The sequence below is a fragment of the Carassius carassius genome, chromosome 1, assembly GCF_963082965.1.
Source record: "Carassius carassius chromosome 1, fCarCar2.1, whole genome shotgun sequence".
Taxonomy (NCBI): domain Eukaryota; kingdom Metazoa; phylum Chordata; class Actinopteri; order Cypriniformes; family Cyprinidae; genus Carassius; species Carassius carassius.
In genome coordinates this window covers 1,785,630-1,801,158 of record NC_081755.1, presented here as the reverse complement: position 1 = coordinate 1,801,158, position 15,529 = coordinate 1,785,630, and the positions used below count along the sequence as shown (strand labels likewise).

At 38.0% G+C, this 15,529-nt stretch overlaps 1 protein-coding gene across 1 annotated transcript; it reads right to left on the bottom strand.

The window, feature by feature from the left end:
• Nucleotides 1-1,128: 1,128 nt before the first annotated feature.
• LOC132136723 (guanylate-binding protein 4-like) lies at nucleotides 1,129-11,018 on the bottom strand. The gene is made up of 10 exons (XM_059547371.1): nucleotides 10,927-11,018; nucleotides 10,152-10,331; nucleotides 9,936-10,063; nucleotides 8,670-8,779; nucleotides 7,560-7,744; nucleotides 6,585-6,827; nucleotides 5,805-6,085; nucleotides 5,261-5,473; nucleotides 2,783-2,885; nucleotides 1,129-2,206 (listed from the first exon to the last, which is right to left on the bottom strand). The coding sequence occupies exons 2-10, from the start codon at nucleotides 10,324-10,326 to the stop codon at nucleotides 1,710-1,712; spliced, it is 1,935 nt and encodes a 644-aa protein (XP_059403354.1). The 5' UTR covers nucleotides 10,327-10,331; nucleotides 10,927-11,018; the 3' UTR covers nucleotides 1,129-1,709.
• Between the last annotated feature and the right edge of the window lie 4,511 nt (nucleotides 11,019-15,529).

The window sequence follows — 15,529 nt, the reverse complement described above, 5'->3', positions numbered from 1 at the left end:
ACTGAAATGAAAAGCTTACCATGCATCATCTTAGAAATACAGCTTAATGTCTTGAAGTCTGTACTGTATGCTGTGTACTCTCAGTTATTCCTCAGAATAAGTTATGATGTGTATATTTGAGCAACATCTATTTCAGGTTCTACCAACTAATAAAGCGTTTTACTAGGATTACCATGTAAAATGTTGTGTGTACACACTCACACATTTAAGATGTTAGTCATAACATTAGTGAACATATTTCATTTTAGTTTTAAGTTAAGCTTAACAGTGTTTCACATATAGTTTGTTATAAAGGACCCAAACTCAATTCACTTAAAGTGAACCAGCCAAAAGTTGGTGTTATAGTGGACTCAAAAGAAAACCGGTTTCTTTTCTTGGCTTTCTTCAGCACTTAAGTGATCCTCAGACCCTTTCCTGTTCACACCACAACTTCATAAGAGCCCAGACTCAAGCTTTCTGTGCAGCAGTGAAAAGCAGGAGTCTGACCTGCTGGAAAATTTGGAGGATGACGTGGGAAGAGGATGAGAAAGAGCTGGCAATCCCTGATCATGACACCAGTCAAGACATTCGCAAAGCTTTGAAGGGATAGTTCACCCAAAAAAGAAAATTTGATGTTTATCTGCCTACCTCTAGGGCATCCAAGATGTAGGTGACTTTGTTTCTTCAATATAACACAAAGATTTTTAATTCAAACTGCTGCAAGCTGTGAGTCATACAATGGAAGTGAATGGGAATCACAGCTTTTAAATCTGACAAACATTTGAGGTCTTGGAGTCTCCACTAATGAGCTGATGAGTTGAATCAGTTGTGTTTGAATAGGGAGACAATGTGCAGTGCAGTGTTGGGGGTTCTGCAGGACCAGGATTGGGAACCACTGCTCTAAGGGGAGCTACTCTATCTACAACAGGGATCTCCAACCCTGCTCCTGGAGAGCTACCATCCGGCAGACTTCATTTCCAACCACGCTTCAACACACCTGTCGGTCATTATCAAGTAGTCCTGAACACCCGGATTAGCTGGTTCTGGTGTGTTTGATTGAGGTTGGAGCAGAAATCTGCAGGACAGTAGCTCTCCAGGAGCAGGGTTGGAAACCCCTGATCTACAACTTTAAGAAATACACCCTTCAAGTATTGTGGAGTATTTTATTTGGCCTGAGTTTGAGCTGTATTTTAAAACTCAATACATACATTAAAAAATATATATTTTTAGTAAAATGGCTTTAACACTTTGCGGAAGATAACAGCACTGCCACATGGCTTTATAAAACAAATACTTTTATCTTAATTACAAAAACTTTAATCCAATCAGAAAAAAATGTGGCAGTGCATTAGCTGATTGGAAGGGTTTGAATGGAGGAGGTATGGGCTAAAGAAATAGACTTCAGGTGCTTCTCAAGGGATGATTCCTCATGTACTCGCTCCTCCATCCTCAAGCCTGTTACCCATAAACCAAACAGTCGGATATGATGAAGGATGTATCAGTTGTCTTATAACACCATGACAAGGCAAGTTTTTTGAGGATGTATTACTGGAGAAACAAGCACCGCTGGAATCTCAAGTTTCAGAGTTTGAATCCATATGTTGAAAGATCGTTGGGGAAGACATTGAACTCCACTTGCTCCCGATGATGGGGATGGGACCCTGATTGGCAGCCTCCATCACTAATACTTTGCTTTGTCTGTAAGTGTCTGCCAGGGATCGATGGCTGCTTTAACAGCGACGTGAGCCAACGGCAAAGACGCTGAGACCTTCGACTAGCAGATTTAAGACCAGAGCGAAGGGATTAGACGAAGGCTTCGGCATGCTCCTGATCGCCTCCATCTGCTCGCTGTGTTGCTTCTGTAACAGATTCATAGTATCAGCGTGTCTTTTGTTCATGTTTGCGAACATCTTTTCAAACAGTTTCTGAGTTTCCTTCTCTGCGTTTTTATTCTTCGTCCTGAACTCTTCAATCTCCTGGCTCATCCTGTCAGCCTTCTCCTTAAAGCCCTTCTCCATCAGAGCGGCCTGCTCCCTCAGTTTGCTGTCCATGGCACGCTCGGCCTCTTCTCTCTGAAACCTCATCTCCTCATCCATCTTCTCCTTCATCTGTGTCATCCTCTCTTCATTACTCCTCCTCTCAGTTTCCATCTTCTCTTCCAGCTGTCGCTGCTTCTGTTCCTTGGTGTTTATTTCTTGAGCCAGGAGAATGGCCTTCTCTCTTTCCTCTGGAAGAAGACAATTAGGCAAAAGTAATAACATTTAGTGGGAAGTTTAATATGGACATTTTAATGACTTTCATGTTAGAGTGTACATTGTCAGCACAACTTTCTTAATTTGGCAGACATCTGTATTATTTATGTTACAAATTGGTGGAAATGCATTGCAGATTGCAGATCACATCAAGTGCTGGGAACATGAGATAAAGACTATGTTTATCCTAGTGAAGATAAATATACTAAAATGTATTTGAAATACATCGGTTTCATGCCAAGTATAAAACAAATACATTTTACTAAGTGTCAATCTGTGATGTGTTTGGAGCGTCCATACTGAGATGCATTTTCAAACACCTACAAAAGTGCCTTAAATCACATTTCAAAATAACAATTCGTTTTTTGTGCTGTCCAGACTTTGTGCATTTTTCTTCAGAACTAGTGAATACTAACGATATTTGGCATGCAAGAAACTACACTGTATTTGATTATTAACGTATTCGTTTCAGTGTAAAGAAGGCAGCATTTTTCTGATTAACTGGTTTTCTCCTCTAGAAGTAGCTATTGTTTCATGCTAAAGACTCTCACCCATTAGTTTTTTCTCCTTCTCCGTCAGTTTATTGTCAGCCTGCAGAATTGCATTAGACTCCACCAACTTCTGCTTCAGAAACTCTTCAAGTGTGTCTTCTGCCTGTGGACTCCACATAACATGAACCACCACTATCACATATCTGTGACTAGTACTATCAAAAAATCACTTCTACTACTAATGCTTGGGTCAACTATTCATTGGGCATGAGTCTCGTGGAATTTGGTTTTACATCACAACTGACATATTTTTTTGTCACATACAACAATGCAGCAAAACAACACATTTTGCTTTTGTCCATATCAACAAGCAATGGAGTCTACCATACAAGTGTCCATGTCTCACCAGTGACATCAGAGGGTCAGTTAGATTTTGTTGAAGCATCGAAAATACATTTTGGTCCAAATATAACAAAAATTACCACTTTAATTTACAAATTTACAGCAATTACTATTGGTGCATGCTACATTAAAGGCCGTGTTGCAGGGTAAATTTTTTTACGAGCTTGTGCAATTTGCTTGATGGTAATAAACATTTAAACTGTTATCCATTGTATTTTATGTTGTTGGGTATCACAAAACGGAATATAATACGAAAAAGTAGGTACTATCGTACAGCGGTCTCCTTTCCCCCATAATGCATTGCATCACGTCACGTTGGGGAGAGAATTTACCAAAGCCCGCCTTGAGCATTGAGAGTGACTAGAGAGACGAGTAGTAGACGAGAGTATTCAGATAGCGCAGATTATAGATAAATACATAGATATAGATAGATAGACAGACTACATATATAGATAGATAGACAGACAGATAGATATCAACCAACAGCGACCCAAACGCACTCACTTCCTTACAGCACAAGCTTTTCAGCGCAGTTTCCATGGGACAGCACCGCCCACTCAAGCACCTGCCAAACACAGCGACACACACGCGGCTACGTTTGCAACAACATTTTCACCGGAGGAAGAGATAAACTCTTAGAAACGTCCATATAGCTAGCATGATGCCTTCTATTTCTAGATGACAAAGACAACGTTTACCAGTTCTACGACACTATGACAAAGGTTACCGGTACTTATCTGAACTAATGTCATGATCACTGCCACTAGATATAAAGAAAACGTTGATTTTTCCCTCGGTGCTACTCAATGACAGTAAAAAATAAATAAAAATAAATAATATATATATATATATATATATATATATATATATATATATATATATATATATATATATATATATATATATATATGTGTGTGTGTGTGTGTGTGTGTCGTTATGGTGCACTGCTGCTCGTAGACTAGCTCCAGTGCTCATTGCTGCGATGCTAAATGATAGCAACTCACCAGGACACTTCACCAACTCTCCACTCATTCTCCTCGCACCATGCATTTAATAAGCTTTGACGGACATCAGTTCTTGGCAATTCCTCATTTGCCCTCTCACGTCTGGCAGATTCGAAATTACACAGCTGCAGGTCATCATACATGTTGGCTCTTGCCACCTCTTCCTCATCCCAGTCAGTCGCTATAACGTTAGTTCTGATGCTGCGTTCCAGGCAGGTTTTTGAGCTCGTAATCACTATTTCATACCACGACTAACGACTTTGTACCGTTCCAGGCAAGTTACGCCAAACTTTCTGAGCGCAAGGAATTGTAACTAGATTATTTTTTTTTATTGCAACGGTACATTGACCTAAAATCGTTTTTTCAACGTGTGCCACTTGCATAAACTGCATCCGTAGGCAGTATTATCCGTAGGGGCTGTCATTGTTGTTTCGCGTGCTGTGTGACCTCGGAACTCGGAGTACATCGATCTAGTACGAGACACGAGTTCACGGGTGGGAAGTCACGAGTTTGATTGCCGTTCCAGTGCATTTTCACGGGTTTAAGGTTGGAAAAACACGGGTTACGGGTTGCCTGCAACGCGGCATCATACTAGACTAAGGCTACCTTTCTTCGACTTCTCCCCAACGTGACGTCATCGCCGAGTTGCATAAAAAAACCATTAATACCAAAAACTTAAAAAATAGGTCTTTAAGACTTTTTGAGACATTTTAAAAATGATATACATATCTTGAGTGATTTATGTACCCATTAATCGAAAGTGGTGGTTAACCTGCAACATGGCCTTTAAATTGATTATAATGTTTTGAATATGGATATTTTACTAACAAAAAAAAACATCAATTCACTACAGGATGCCTTTGTTCACAACACCCCCCCGCCCCCCTGATTGGTGCTTTTTATTTTACTTCTTTTGGACTGATGCATTCAACGCCCAAAACAGCTTGAAAGATCAAAGCCAGTTTTTTATAGAACTCTGACTGGATTCCTCTGAAAGAAGAAAGTCATGTACATCAATGATGACTTGAGGGCGAGTAATTTATGGGTTAATGTTCATTTTTGGGTGAATTAACCCTTTATTATCTAAAAGGCCAGGTTGTGTGAAACATCGATGTCAAACATTGATAATCACCTTGACTTCGTTATTGGCTTGTATTTTATAATTCTTCACAATGTCTTCAAGGTCCTGGGAGAAGAGAAGATGACCACCAGGTATGGCATAGGATCCTTTCTTCAGCTTCTCTGTCATTGTTCCAGAGAGGGATGACAAAATATTCGCACATCTTTTCTTTGAAGCCTCCTCATTTTTACACAAGTATCCATGAAAGAGATTATTAATGCCTTCCTGCAACACCACACAACATATCAGAGACAAAAAATTAAAAACACCATATATTAGAGGCTACAATGACTCAAAATAACTTTTAATCAAAAGCTGAATGTGAGGGTGCCTTTAGATTTCTTTTAATGATTAAAATGTCAGAGACATATCACTCATTAGCCAACCCCAACCCCCACCCCCTCAAATATGCCCAGAACTCCCTTTAAACAGTCATCAACTCCTCTCAATGTATCCTCGAACACCAGATGTTTAACTATTGTAAACCTAGACTCTTTTACCGGATCAGTACGTTTAAGAACAATTAAGTGGTACATTATTATTGAAAGGTCATCACCTCTAGAGATTTCAGGTACGTCCCCTCGGTGTCCTTAAAGGAGCGCTTCATTAGGACCTGTGTTGCAGTCCTGCTGAGACGTTGGTGTTCTGATGTGACCTCCTTCAGTTCCAGAGGGAAGGACTTCTTCAGTTTCTCCATTCCACTCTGGTACACCTCAAGGCCCTCTTTCACCGCAGCTTGATTCTCAATCAGTGCCATGGCGATCACAGCGTTCTCCAGAAATGGAACTTTACCGCTGGAAAGCGTGTCTACATATGTCTTCGCAAAATGACCCAGGACTACAGGGAAGGAGAAGCAAAAAAACATTAACTTAAGACATTCAATTCAAAAACCCTATTGGTATACACACATGCACTGCCTGGAAAAAAATCTGGATTAAATAAGTAAATGTTTAAGATTTTAGACTTGAATCACTATTGATAGCCTTTGGGATGTCGACTTTACACTGCCTGTATAAAAATAAATCGGACACTTTCATATTTTTCCTTGGACCGCTGTTTTGCCATTGTTTTTACAATGTTATGCAACATCACAACAATTATTTCCATAAAAAGTTGTATTAATTTTTGGCCAAGATCTTTTATTGCCAGTGGAACCGCTCTGTAAAATCAACTCCAGCTGCATATCGCACAGGCTTTCAGTGGGGTTGAATAGTTGAAAGTCCTGATTCTAATTCTTTATATTATATATATTTTTCTTATTATTGTACATTTTCAATTCTATTCAATAATTGCAAATATGAAATGTCACATCATTTAAAAAATCCTGTTGGATTACCTCTGCCAGTGACAGTGTATCCGTCCTTCAGCTTCTTTACTTCACTCTTATCAAAGACAAAGTTGCAGAAACGTTGCGTGACCTCCTGAAAATCTGGGGAAAGTTCAGCAGGATCCAGGCTCTCCAGATGAGACACTTTCTCTGGGGCGGTTGGGAAAGGGAAAGTAAAACACTTCCGGGATGGGAAATAATTTCGGATACATTGCCGTGGAAGGTTGAACTCGTTGACTGTTCTTGAAGAGCCTTTAAAAGATGCATTTGTCAAAGATATTAGCAAAATACTGTGTTGCTCCTAAATTGAAATTCCCAATTGCTTTCAAATGCTTGCATGTTTTTGCAGAAATTATATTTTATTATTATTATTATTATTAAAGTGCCCCTATTATGGGTTATAAAAGGTTCATATTTTGGTTTTGGAGTCCCCAACAACAAGTTGATATATATGTAAAGTCAAAATCACTTTCATGGTCTTATAATCTGTTTACTTTTACCTTATTTGCTCAACAACTCCCAAATGATTCACTCAATTCATTTTTCCAAACCCCTCTTTTGCATTACACTAATCTGTGGTGATTGGTCCGATTGATTGATTTTATTTAAAGCAATGTTTGTGAGCTTTTACCGCTCCATAAGTGACACCTAGTGGCAAAAAAATTATTTGCATTTTCATTCAGACCAACGCAAAAATCTATTTTTCCAAAAAGTGGTAATGTTTTAATGGCTTGGGATTCATTTTTAAACTACTTGTTTCAATGATTCAGAGTCGACTGCTTTTGCGAGACAATAACATTTTGCATGTGCACTTTCAGATTTAAAATTTTACAGGATGTTTTCATTCACTTAGAGCTGTGTTGCACACTTCATGAAAGGTCATTTTAAAAAAATCAATAATAAGGGCGCTTTAATATTATTTGACTGGCTGACTAGATTTCTAATTTATGGTCAGATCATTTAAAAGCTCAGTTTGAATATCACCTGGTTTCAGCTTCAAGGCAAATTCCAAGTATTGGTCCTCGGTCACGTAATTGCCATTTATTTTTTGTTCTAGGGTGAAGTCCCTCACGGCCCAGATGAAACTGGGGAAGAACTTGACAAACTCGGAGTCCTCTCCATCCTCATCAGATTTGATCTTGATGTACTCCGTTAACTCTGTGACATATCTGTAGATGGTTAAGGTTTGGATACTAAGAAAATAGGGAACATCCTAATGCCATAGAGAAAACAGAGAGCTAAAGGTGTCAATAATTATGTATTCCTTCAGTTTCAGAGCTCCTTGAATAGCATATAACTGGTCTTGAAAGTCACTGAAAATATATGTGCATATGCTGTTGCATTTGTAATGCACAATCCAAATTGTTGTGCATTTATTTGAGCTATCAGAGGATGAGAGTATATTTGTGTAATAAAAGGGTTCCCAAACTTAATCCATTCCCCACCTAGACTGGCATAATGCAATACCAAAAGAGTAAAGAGTAAGTGGATCTCAGAGAACAGTACAATAAAATAAAAATAAAAACGTCTCAGGTTACGCATGTAAACCTGGTTCCCTGGGAAGGGGAACGAGACACTGCATGCATTTGAGGAATGTCTTCGGAATGACTGGTGTCTGAAGTATGAGTCCAAACATGATAATGAACTTGACATTGGCAGCCCATGACGAGAGTATAAAAGGGCACCTGCAAAAATACATCATCCACGTCTTGTCTGGGAAGCAGCGTCTCATTCCCCTTCTCGGGGAACCATGGTTACATGCATAACCTGAGACGTTCCCTTTTGAAAAACATTTGTGAAACTGACTGGATCAGAAGCCGTTGTTGTGCTGTCTCCTGTCTTTGCCCTCCACTCCACAGATTACAAATTTCCTACCATTTTTCATGTTGATAAATGAGAATTTCATTTTCGTTTAAATTCGATCAAACCCTGGAAAAGGCAGGAAAGTTAAACCATGGATATTTGAACTTGCTACTACAGGTTTAATAATGCTGTTTCTGCCATTCTACACAGAACAATGTCAGCCAAACGACACATGGACAGAAAATTCATTAACCATTAACAGTAATGTATAATGTAGGAATGGAAGGATACTGCAGTTCCTCAATAGCTCTGTTGTCGATCGTCCCTTGGCTGTTCAGCACTAGCGTGCTACTCAGAAGGACAGACAGAGACAAGATCTTGGTATCATGCTTCGGGTCTCCCTGAAACAGACAAACATTTGACAAATATTGAGATTGCAAGAATGACATGCATAGACTCCTGACAGCCTACAGACAATAACTATGTCCTATTTGGCCCCTAAAGTTATTACGTTGGGGTCACTTCATCTACAGCGATATCGTTGACTTGATTGCAAATAAATGCACAGACACTATTTAACTGAACAGAGATGACATCACTGAATTCAATGATGAACTGCCTTTAACTCTCATTTTTGCATTATTGACACACTGTTTTCCTAATGAATGTTGTTCAGTTGCTTTGACGCAATGTATTTTGTTTTAACACTATATAAATAAAGGTGACTTGACTTGACAATAACTGACCATCTGCTTCCCTGGCAGCCATTATGAAAATGAACAGTAATTCACAAAGTCATTGTAGAGCATCAGATTAGGGGAACAGAATAATCAGTCATCTCGGTCACATTCTTATATCTTTGTCTTGTATCTTTATCCTTATATCTTTCTTTGTTGCATTAGATTGTTCTAGCTCTCCAATCATATGGAATGGCGACAGCAAAAAAACGTGACCCGAACCACACTCACGTTAATCTCCTACATGAGGTAGACAAAACTCATTAAACTTTTACGGCTCTTCATGCCAGCGCTGCCAAAGATAAAATATAATCTATATTCTTGTAAGCAATAACCAATAACCAGGCAGATTAACAACCAAAAGAACATTTCACTGAATGTTGACAGCATGATGAAGATCATTTAAATAGAAAAGGAATTCCCAGATTTGTATGAGATATAAATAAAAAAATCCAGAGCAAGCATGTACGAGTTGGTTCGTCAGGTAAAAATACATGTAGGCCTAATGTCATAGTTAACTGTGTCGGTCATGAAAACTGCACTAATTACAATCATAAAGCTATAAAATGATAAATAGCAAATAACACTATATAATACTAGTCTATTTTGTTTATTTAGTTTTTAGTCAAATCAAATACGCCCCGAGACACACAACACTTCCACTAGGAGAGAACGCTCAGGACCTTTACACAGAGCGTGAACACAAGCAGCTGCCTATCAGCGTGTACCAGACTGAGTCCAAATATCCTTGCCTGCACATTGTCTCATCAAAATGCTTATGTAAATGTTTTTTTTCAGACTATAGAGGCTGTTACTTCACCTTGTCCACGTCTCCGAGTCCCTCGGTGTCCAGCAGCACCAGAGTGGTTCCTGCTTTATTGGGGTGAGGCACGCACCACATCCAGATGCCCTTCGTCTTGGACTCGATTGTGCTGCCCAGTGCAAACCCTGATAACCACACACCAGAAACCCCACAATGACTTGCATGCACTCATGTGAAGGACACGAGCGTTTGGATGACATCAGTGCTGCTGACCTGTTTGCTTCCCTGCCAGTCGATTCATCAGGTAGGACTTCCCAGTTCGGTAGAGACCCACCACGGCCACCACCACCACGGGCTGCTGGATCTGCTCCAGAACCTGCAACGCTGAGCGCTGGACACACAGCTTCCCATCGGACGCCGTGTCAATCAAGCACACTGGTTTGTCCATGGCCCCTGGACACCCAAACACATTTCACTTCCTTTAATCAACTGCATTGAGAAATACTCCAATAATCCTGCATTACACAGTACAGTAGCTCCCCACATGAGCATTTCCTCTTTCTGTTCGGGAACTTTATGTAAAATATTGTGTTTTTAGTTTTGCATTAACATATATTCCCAACAGATTACACAAGCAGGCTGAATGAAACACACAGATTTGTAATAAATGCTGTCAGATTTGTTTGTGCCCAGATACAATCTATAACCAGACTGGGTTTAGCTGATACTGGTTTCTACTAGAGAAGTGAAATACAAGTTAATCACAAGACCTTTGAAGCTCTAACAAAAAATGGACAGAATATCTATCAAGACAAGTCAGATTATAGAGTTCACTCACACACACACACTCACGGAGTCCTAAAGTTAATTCACCAACATGAAATCTCAAAGAAACACAGTCACACATGATCAACTGCAGGAGCAAAAACAAACAGGAAGAATCTGCTTTTGTGCTGATGCTGACTGTAAAACACTGAACATTGTATTGTTTGCAGTTATAAGAGCAGCACAAGTGCTAGAATGATCTGAATGAAGGAACGGCTCTTACCCGTTTGCTTTAGTTCACTCCAGTCTAACTTCAGTCTGAGTTGTGTTCATGTTGTAGCTTCCTGATATTCTACTCATGTTTCTTAGACACACCTTCAGGTCCAGACTCTCAATGCTGATTGGTCGAGAGGGAGTCAGGGGCGGTCCCTGGTCTCTCGGTGTGTCTCTGTCACTGATTTGAGCTCCTCCTTTTGACTGAGTAAAATAACAATGTGCAGTTTCTTTTTTCACTCTTAGTTTCCCTTTTTTTTAAACTGCGAACTGAAAAACATGTGACTGCAGGTACAAGAAGCTTGGATTGTTTCCAGAAATGCAGCCACATAAAAAGATAAGATGCTTTTCTTTGTTGTGATAATATATCACACAGATTGGAATGACATCTTGTATATCTGAGCTATGAACAACAAAAGCTGACCATTCAATGGATTAAATCGTATTTGGACTCAAGAAAACAGTGTGTTAACATTAACAGTGTCAAATCGTCTTTCCTAGATGTCCCCGTTGGTGTGCCTCAAGGGTCAATACTCGGTCCCTTATTATTTTCTTTATATATAAATGACCTTCCAAACACTTGTGTTGATGTTGAATTTCAAATGTATGCTGATGACACAGTCATCTACACAAGTGCAAAAAGTGTTCAAGAGGCTTCTGCCATCCTGACCTCCGCTTTGGTCCCTGTAAATGAATGGCTTTTTAAATCCTGTCTGCTACTCAATACTAAAAAGACAGTTTGTATGATGTTCACTAAACAGTCCCGTGACATTAAACAATCTGGTGTATTTTTAAGAGGAGAAGAATTAGAAATCTTCTCATAATTCAAGTACCTTGGTGTGACCCTTGATTCCACATTAAGTTTTAAAAAACATGTAAAAAGAATATCGAGTACAGTAAAATTAAATCTACGAAATTTTAAACAAATCCGTCAATTTATACCATTTGGGGCTGCTAAGGTGTTTTTCTAAATTCTATGATTTTATCACATATTGAATATTGTTGTACAAGTTGGACATTGACCGGTATGAACACACTCAAATCAATAGAATCACTCTATAAAAATGCCTTAAAAGTCTTTGATAAAAAAACAATTTCCTTTCATATTTGTAATATATTACAAACACATAATCTATTAAGTCTAGAGAATTTTAAACATTTTAAATATGCCTGTTTTGTTTACAAAGTGTTAAATGGATTAGCCCCATCTCCCATGTCGGACTTCTTTAAATTAAAAACTCACAGTGGTGCCAGGACACGGGCTTCCACTAGAGGTGACTGTGAGGTGCCTTTCAGAAGAACAGCCTTTGGACAAAATGCTCTGTCTGTGAAGGCTTGTAAGTTATGGAACAGTATCCCCATCACTGTAAGGGAATGTTCCACATTTCTTATATTTAAAATCAAACTCAAAGTGTGGCTTAAAGCAAACCAGTTTTGTGACCATTAAGTGACTTTTATTTTACTTTGCTTGAACTTATTAATGTTTGTCATTTTGTATGTTATAAGTTCTGTATTTCTGTAATTTGCCAATTAAGGGACTACAGATGTAAATTAGCCCTGTGGCTATAATCTGGCATGTTTACGTCTGTTTTTGTTGTTTCAATGCAGATGTTCATTAATGTGCATTGTCCCTATCAAATAAATAAATAAACCTGTGATATTCCAGAAATAAGAAAAGTACAGAAGATTGCCTTTTTTAACCTTTGAACCTTGTTTCTGATGACACTGAATGGAAATTCCCAAGAACTTTTCCTTATTGAATGAGCAAACAACAATGTGCAGTTTCACTTTTGGTTTCACTTTCAAAATCAGCAGCTGCAAACTGGAAAACACATGACCAGCTGCTGCTGATCAATGGAAAGCTTATTTATTCGGCTTTATTTATTCAGATGATGTATAAATCTCAAATTCAAAAAAATTGACGTTGCCTGGTTTGACAGAGATTACAAAACTAAACTGATTTGACAAAAGATTTGAGATTGTGCTAAAACTTTCATACATTTACACATTATTGGTTGTTTTTGTTTGACATCCAGTCTAAAGTGTCATCTGTTTTCTGGGAAGCAACAACAGACACGACTGTTGTAATATTTTGCAGCACCACTGCCTCACTTCTAGGGTTGTGAATCCCAGAATCGGATACTTGTTGTCAAATTAAAATTTCAAATACGCCTATTGATTCCTATATTTGTGATCAGAAGCCAAAAAAGCTAAGCTAAACATGCTGCAAGAGAGGTCAAAGCACTTTAATTTAATAGATTGTTAAAGATCGCGAAAATGATTCAAACACCAGTGTGATTCTATTCCTACATTACAATGATTCGTCTGTTTCATTCCTCCACATCTGACATGTGTGATCAATGTTGTGATCACTTATTGGTTCATGCTTGCAGCTTACAATCACATCAGTGTGATCTGAACATTTAAATCTGCATTCACACTGCCACTTCTTCTTCTTCTTCTTCTTTTTGATTTTTAACGGCGGCTTGCAACCAACTTAAATAGGTGCATTACCGCCACCACACTGCCACTGACCTAAAGAGAGCAGCTGTCTGTCATGAATGAAACAGCTTCAGTCTTTTCAGCCACACAGTATCATTATTTCTGTTACAAACATTCAAATCACAGAAGTACTGGTATACAAGTTTATAGTTCGGATATAAACTAAATGTTTACAATAGCGATGGAAATAAGAGTAAATCACCTTTTTAAAGTAATTTGTCACATTGAAATTGAAACTGGGAATTGAAAAGAATCCGAATCAATAAGGAGAAGCGGAATAACATTTTAACGATTCCCAATGCTACTTACTTCCCTGTTATGATGTTGACAGAAAATCTCCTATTCAATGCCAACCACCTTCTCAAGACAGGAGATAAAAATCCCATGGTCTATTTTGTCAAATGATGCACCAAGGTCTAAAAGTATAAGAACCACAGTGTTCTGAGTCCCTGGATAATAATATCTCATTTAGTACTGTGAACAGTGCAGACTCAGTACTCTGGTAGGCCTTAAAACCTGATTGAAAAACCTCATAAACAGCATTCTGATCCAAAAAGCTCTGCAATTGAGTGAGAACAATCTTCTCTAAGATCTTAGACAAAAAAGGAGGTTCTGAAATAGATCTTAAATTGGTTTGGACTCTGGTATTCTCTTAAATTCAAAATGATTTTTGAACTATATAGTTATAATTTTTTTACTTGGTTTGAACAGGTCTTGTGTGTGATAGTGACACACTGAAAGTTTGTTGTCATTATTGATGTTGTTCATCAGACCATTTTCTTTTAAATGTTTTCTTCAGACCATCATATGAACCTTGACCACAGGTCATCATTGATTTATTCTCTCACTGTCTTCAGACGAGATAGGGTAAACATTCATATGATGGTCTGATGATAACATCATGTAGAAGAATAGATCAACTATGACCCTAAGCTCCAACAAAACCAATAACAGAGGAAAGTTCATGCTTTGTTAGCCAAGGCTAGATATTTAGCTAATTGAATGTTTGATTAGTATTGGCTTGGTTGTTTGCTAATGTTTGCTAGCTTGCTAAGTTTTATTTATTTATTTAAGCACACTATGAAAATCAATATCTAAATATTACTTTTGGTTTTGGCTCGTTGCAGCATGGCCAACTCTCTGAAAAAGAAAGATTTTATTAGTCTGCATTGATGTAATGTTACTATATTATGTGAAATCATGGTGATTTATCTTTTCTCATGCAACCTGTGATAATCAGAAATAGATATTAGATATATTGTTCTTATATGTAAGAACATAAAATAATGTATGCTTATAATAAAACGTTTTTATCAATCTCATCCCACTGTCAGGATTATATTTTGTTCTACTTAGTTTCATTGTGTCTCATGTATTAATGTAACATAACAACGAGCCCAGATCCGTGTGCACCAATCAACTTACGACAGTGTTCACGTGTGATTCATAAAACATTTGTATGCCCCCAATCCTATCGTACGTTGATAAATGTGGCGGCAGAAAACAATCATCATTTGAATATCATGTCCCTAAAAATACCCAGTTTAGAAGCCTTACCCCTAGAGAAAGAAAAAAAAACTTACTCCAAAAACACCCTTTCACCTTGTTATTCCAAACATTTACATTAATTATATCAGAATCAGAATCAGAATGAGCTTTATTGCCAGGTATGTTCACACATACGAGGAATTTGTTTTCGTGACAGAGCTCCGCAGTGCAACATAACAGCGACAGAACAAAAAACACAATAAGGAATAAAAAATACAAAAAAATACAAATAGGTGGGTAAGGATTGACAATATACAAATTGACAATGTATGGCAGGTATATTAAAATGAGCATTTATGTATGTACATGTATATTATGTGGAAAAGTTTTAACTGTACGCTAAGTATGTGTGTTGGATAAATAAGTGTATGTGTATATAAATATAAATATAAGTAGTGTAGTGTGTTCCATGTATGTACATGTATATTATGTGCAAAAGATTTAAGTGTACGCTAAGTATGTGTGTTGGATAAAAAGTGTAGTGTATATAAATATAAATAGTGTAGTGTGTCCCACAGTTATTATCAGCTGTTCATAAGATGGATTGCCTGAGGGAAGAAACT